General features: G+C 48.2%; 1 protein-coding gene across 6 annotated transcripts in view; it reads right to left on the bottom strand.

Moving 5' to 3' along the window:
• Positions 1 to 5,422, bottom strand: part of PHF8 (PHD finger protein 8) — a 137,531-nt gene extending 132,109 nt beyond the window's left edge. For 4 of the 6 annotated variants that reach the window (XM_019668155.1, XM_019668150.1, XM_019668153.1 and 1 more), the window contains exon 1: positions 4,071 to 4,254. In XM_019668155.1, the coding sequence (XP_019523700.1) occupies positions 4,071 to 4,168 (98 nt within the window). In that variant the 5' untranslated portion in view covers positions 4,169 to 4,254. Of the gene's footprint in view, positions 1 to 4,070; positions 4,261 to 5,173 lie in introns of those variants that run through there. The other 2 variants (XM_019668151.1, XM_019668152.1) reach the window with 2 other exon arrangements.
• Positions 5,423 to 6,191: the final 769 nt, after the last annotated feature.

The raw sequence follows: 6,191 nt of genomic DNA, 5'->3' as shown, positions 1-6,191 counted from the left end.
GCCAGCGTGAGCGGCCAGCAGCCGCAGTGAGTGGCCGTCCAGAAGCCGGCGACTGATGTGCCTCGCCCGGGAAGAGCGCAATGATGGTGCCAACTTGGGCCAGTGGGGCAACGTCCTCCACAACTAGACTGGGGAACAAGACGACAGCAACTTGTCTGTTCCCCTTCCCCCAATTCCCGGCGCTGTTTCCATCCCCCCAATTCCCCAATAAAAATCTTTAAAAAAAAAAAAAAGAAAACAGGAATAGTCTCAAATCAATAACCTAAACTTCCACCTTCAGAAATTAGGCAAAGAGGAGCAAAATAAACCCAAAACAAGCAGAATGAAGGAAACAATAAAGTGCAGAAATCAATGAAATTGAAATAGAAAGATGATAGAGGAAATCAATGAAACAAAACACTTGTTCTTTGAAAAGATCAATAAAACTGACAAACCTCTAGCAAGCCTGACAAAGAAAAGAAGACACCCAGCCTGCAGATATCAAAAGAATAATAAGGGAATACTTAAAACAATTCCACAAACTTAAATTTGACAACTTGGAAGAAATGGATTAAGGAAGGGCCTGGCCCATAAATCCATGTCCATATTTGTAAATTTGGAATTTTTAAAGGCCTCAGTGGTGTTCCTTCTACATGTCAAGTCTCTACTGTGCAAAGATGTTCACCACAATATTCTTTTCATTGTAACCAGCACCCATATAAAAATGCAAAACAATTCCAGAACCCCTAGTTTCCCTCACATCACAATAATACTTACAATATAAAAAAGTACAAATAATGTAAGCATCCAACCACAGAGGAAATGACCAAGTAACTGAGGACACATATATAGGATGGGATATCAGAAATCAGGTTTAGATGAATATTTAATGACCTGGTAAAGTACATTATAAGGTTAAGTAGGAATGAAAGTGAGGTTATAAAGTGGTATTTATACTACAATCCCATGTTGTAAAAATATGTTTATAGTCTAAGTCAAACAAGGGAGTTAATGTGCTGGATAGTAGGCTCGTAGATGACTTTTATTTCCTTCCTTATTCTTTTTCTGTATTTTCTACAATGAGCATGTCTCACCTATATAATCAGGAAAATTTTAAAACATTATTTGAAAAAAAGAAACATCTAACTTTCAGGGTTGGGTGTAGACTGAGATAATTTATGCAAAGCCCTTTCATGGGGCCTGGCACATAGTAAGCACTGAGGAAGCATTTGTTCCTGTTTCCTGTTCTTGGGCTGTGAAGTTAGGGTTTCTATACTCTGGGTAGGAGTTCACTTTCCAGGTTTGAACCTACACACTTCTCACACAATCCAAAGTAAGGGCCACAAGGAATAGCTTTTTTTAAGAAGACTCATTCACTTGTTCATTCAAAAATGTAAGGGGGGGGAGTGTGGGAAGGGCGAATTGGGTAAAGGGGGTCGAATGTGTGGTAATGGAAGGAAACTAGACTTTTGATGATGAGTGCACAATACAGTATACAGATATTGAATTATAATGCTGTACAGATAAAATTTATATAACATTATTAACCAATGTTACTTCAATAAATTTAATTTTAAAATGTACTCTAGGTTCTGGGGATACCAAAAATGAAAAGATGACATCAATGCCTTCAGGTAGCTCTCTGGCTAACGAGTGACACAGGTGTATTTAGAACTATGGTATGATGAAACAATGACTTTTGATAAGGATGTACACAAAGTGCAATGAGAAGCCAGAGGAAGGCCTTTTACAGTGGAGGAATGCTATAAGTTGTGAAAGGAAGGAGATTAGTGGGAATAGCATGTGCAAAGACAAAGAGTTAAAAGGAGGGGCCGGCCGAGTGGTGCATTTGTTAAGAGTTGGCTTGGGACGTCAGCTCTGAGCAGCAGGTCCCCATTTTGGATCCCATGAGGGCCAGTGACACTGCGCCCTCTACAGCTAAGATGGTGAACAACACCTCGACCTGGAGCTGGGCTGCCGTGAATCGCCGGCGACAGCATAGGCTGCAGTGGAGCTCCAGTGGGCTGTCATAAGCTACCTTGTGTGGCTGGCAGCCACCGAGAGCGGCCGTCCAGTGGCCGGCAACCGATCTGCCTCACCCAGGAAGAGCGCAATGATTATACCAACATGGGCCAGTGAAGCGACATCCTCCACAACTAGATTGAAGAACAAAAGGACAGCAACTTGTCTGTTCCCCTGCCCCAATTCCCCAATGCTGTGTTCTCCCCCAATTCCCCAATAAAATCTTAAAAAAAGAAAGAGTTACAAAGGAGTATAAAAATTTCACAGAACTGGGCCGGCCGAGTGGCGCGATGATTAAGAAATGGCTTGGGACGCCAGAGGGCCCTGGTTCGGATCCCACATATGAGGGCCAGTGACACTGCGCCCTCTACAGCTAAGATGGTGAACAACACCTCGACCTGGAGCTGGGCTGCCGTGAGTCACCAGCGACGGCGTAGGCTGCAACCCCTGCTGCAGTGGGTTTGCCATGGGCTACCGTGTATAGCCAGCAGCCAGCGTGAGCGGCCAGCAGCTGCAGTGAGCGGCCGTCCAGAAGCCAGCGACTGATCTGCCTCGCCCGGGAGGAGCGCAATGATGGTGCCAACTTGGGCCAGTGAAGCAACGTCCTCCACAACTGGACTGAAGAACAAAAGGACAGCAACTTGTCTGCTCCCCTTCCCCAATTCCCCAGCGCTGTTCCCATCCCCACAATTCCCCAATAAAAATCTTAAAAAAAAAAATTTCCCAGAACTATAAGTAGTTGTCTTGCCGGAACATAAAGAACAAAGGAGGAGGAGTGGTGGGAAATGATACAACAAGTAGATCACAAAAGATCTTGTCTGTCACACAAAGATGACTGAATTTTATTCTGTAGGGGAACCACTGAAAGAATCTTGGGCAAAGAGTGACTTGATCAGCACTAGCAAAAATACCAGGAATCCCGAAAAACATCTGAATCCCCACTTATTTCCAGGGGAAAGGAAAAGACCCCACCCTCTAGGTCTGTTCCCCCTGAAAGAAATAACATGAAGCAGTAAACGCAACTCTGCACCTGGCACACAGTGAATACTCAATAACGATCCGTTGAATATGAATTTGGATGTTCTGAGAGCAGAATTTTAGCAGCACCAGCATCTCTAGTTTGGTCTTGGGTGTGATAACAGGAACAGTTCCTTTGAAAGGGACTAGTGAAAACTGAAAATTCTAGAATCTAACAACAATGCAACAGGAGGAGGGTGCCATATACTGTTTCGTTGTACTCCAGTGTACAAATCCCTCTCATGTTTTTCTTTCCATAGCTGGGATTTAAGTCCCAATAATGGGATAATATTACAGTTTTAGTCCACACACTAACCTCTCTGGAATCCTGGATGACAGGTGCTTATGTGCACACATGGTAAACTGGAAGGAATTCATTAATGGTTTTACTGCTGTTGTTTTACCCAATATCTCTTCTGTTTAATTCAAGTTGGTTGGATGGTTCTGCAGATAAATACTATAGAAATAAAATACTACTGCATTTCTGCCTCCATTTATTGAGTGCATACAAAATGCTTTAAATAATCAGGAAGGATGTATTAGATATGTTTTAACAGTGAATACAATGAGGCTCAGAGGCAGCAACTTGTCCAAGGTCACTCTGATAGTGAGTTGCAAAGCCACAACTCAAATCCATGTTTGCTGTATTCAACTATCTCAAAATTACAGCAATGTTCCCTCCAAAGCCAAAACACAGTTGCCAGAATACAAAACTGCCAGAACACAAAATTTCCAGAATACAAAAATAATACTTTGGGCTGGAAAGAAAATACTTTCTAAATTTAAAAAAAAAATCAAAAGAAGGGTGAAAAAGAAAAAATACATATGGGAAATGAGGGGGGAAAATGGAGGAACCAGAAGCCAATATCAGCTAGGCCCTAGTCTGCAAGAAGGGATGGAGGAACCTGGGTCTGGGAGGTGGACTGGAGTTCATTCTCAGGGAGCGAGAGGGGAAAAGTTTCTGAGTGGGAACCTAAAACAGAGCCGAGAAAGAAGCGAAGCGAGTGAGATCTGGCCACTGCACTCTGTGCCACCTGGCCTGCCTTCCTTACCTGCCATGAAACCAGTCCTGGCACATGTCACACTCGATCATGAAGCGGGTCACATCGTAAGGCAGCCGGCAGAGGCAATACACCGGCACCGAGGCCATCTTCGCCGGGCCTTGAAACGTTCTGCCGCGGACCAGTCTCAGAACCTTCAGAGGAGCGAGAGGCGACAGCACGCGTCCTTTCTGGATGAATGCTGGGCACAAACAACACTTTTTATAGTAAATCAGATCTCCCAGGGTACCAACCCACAGTTCACAAATGGGGAGTTACCGCGGCCGTGATGCAACACAGCTGGTGCGACTGTAGGGGGCAACCGGAGAAAGTGCACCCGCCTCCAGGATTGCTTTAACAAATAAAGAACGGAGCTGGGCCGTCGAGGCTTTTTTTTTTTTTTACACTCCCTACCTTCCTTAGCCCCCAGCGTCAGTGAGAACTTCTTTCCGGGCTTCAGGGCAATATCTAACGCCTTTAAGGAAGCTTCTTTAATCCCTCACTGACCCTCTCCTTGCTCGAAACCTTGCTTCCCAGGGCGCTCTTTATTATGACACCAGCCCTAGTCTCAAGAATGAGGCTGGGGGAGCTCAGCAAAAGCCTCTTCTTTCTTTCCCACCCCCACCCCCTAAATACGAGCAACTGGAGAGAGATGAGGGATCTCTAGGTGTGGGCTCGGATTACTCGCAAATTACCTCGCTGCCTTCATGAACAAGGCAGAGGCGCCCAACTCAAATCACAGTTCTAGGGTCGTGTTCTGAGAACTCTCCCAATCATTCTACCCCAGAGCAGTCGGGAGCCTCATCACCCCAAAAACCGAAATAAATCTCAACTGCAAAACTCATCAGCTTGTCCTCTACTTCAAACATGACCGGGTTCTCGTCGCGCCCCTGAAACTAAAAAGGACCGCTACAAAACCCCTGAAACTGACTAGCATTTCCTTACACTCCTGCAACTGAGGAAGGATTTGTTTTCTTCCCACCGCTCGGAAACAGGCAGGCATCTCCTCCCAACCCCCTCAAACTGACGAGGGCTCCCCTCTCCCCCCAAACTGACCGGGATCTCCTCGTACATCTCGAAACTGACAGGAATATTCTTGCAGCCCCGAAACTTACAAGAATCTCTTCGCGCTTCCCAAACTGACAGGAACCTCCTCACGCCCCCAACCCGACAAGAATGTCTTCGGTCCCCAGCCCTAGAGGGACCTCCGCATCCGCAAAGCTGCAGGGATTCCTCCCGCCCGCAGAGCTCAGTCCCACCGACGCGCCGGCGGCCGGGCTCGCTGCGGAGCGGCTCGGCGCCTCCCTCAGCGGAGGCTCGGCCGGCAGTTCTGGCCCAACCGGCAGCGCGCGCCGAATTCTGGGATCGTCACGGCAACGCCGCGAACCTAGTGCGCCGGCCCCTCAGACCACTCGCTGGATCGTGCGGCCCTGGCCGCCAGGCTGTGCTTCCGGGCAGCTTTCTCCACAGCTCTGCCCCGGGCCGGCTGTTAGGGCCTACTGGAGACCGCGGCTGAGGCCTAGTCCGGCGGCTGTCCAGAGACTGGGCAAGCGTCGTTGTCGCTGGGCCGGCAAGAGCTTGCCGTGAGCAAACCAACGAGGAAGGAGACGAACCGGCGGCCAGGTCGGAGAAAAATGGCCCGAAAAGTCACCGGGAGAAGCCCGGTAGCGGTGGTAGGCAATTCGGAGTAGTCAATAAAGTTTATTCAAAACAATGAGGAAGTTGAGGCGGAGAGGGGAGGAGAAATATGGGGTAAACAGCTACCATATTGAGAGTGGCAGAGCTGCATCGAGGAGGCGACCCGACCGCCATCTTATGAGGGCCAGCCAAGCCAAGGCCCCGCGGCAGAGGAGGGGAAGGCAGGGCCTGCCTGCTCCCGCGAGACGTCATGGGGCGGGGCACCGCCTTGAGAAAGGGGGGCGGGACTAGGCTACCTTTGGACCCGATCGTCTACTCTAGGTGCCCAATGGACATTGAGTACCTTGAGCCCAGAGGCGGGGGAGCCGCCATCTTAGACGAGGCGGTCACTTGGCTCCATTTTGAGTGGGGCCAGAGCTTTCCCACCATTCTGCCTCCTCCGGGCAAGCAGGGAGTTAAGCCCACCAGCAACACCGCCTTCACACACACACACAC

Source organism: Hipposideros armiger, unplaced genomic scaffold (genome assembly GCF_001890085.2).
Source record: "Hipposideros armiger isolate ML-2016 unplaced genomic scaffold, ASM189008v1 scaffold_518, whole genome shotgun sequence".
Lineage (NCBI taxonomy): Eukaryota > Metazoa > Chordata > Mammalia > Chiroptera > Hipposideridae > Hipposideros > Hipposideros armiger.
This window is presented reverse-complemented; position numbering and strand designations above follow the sequence as displayed.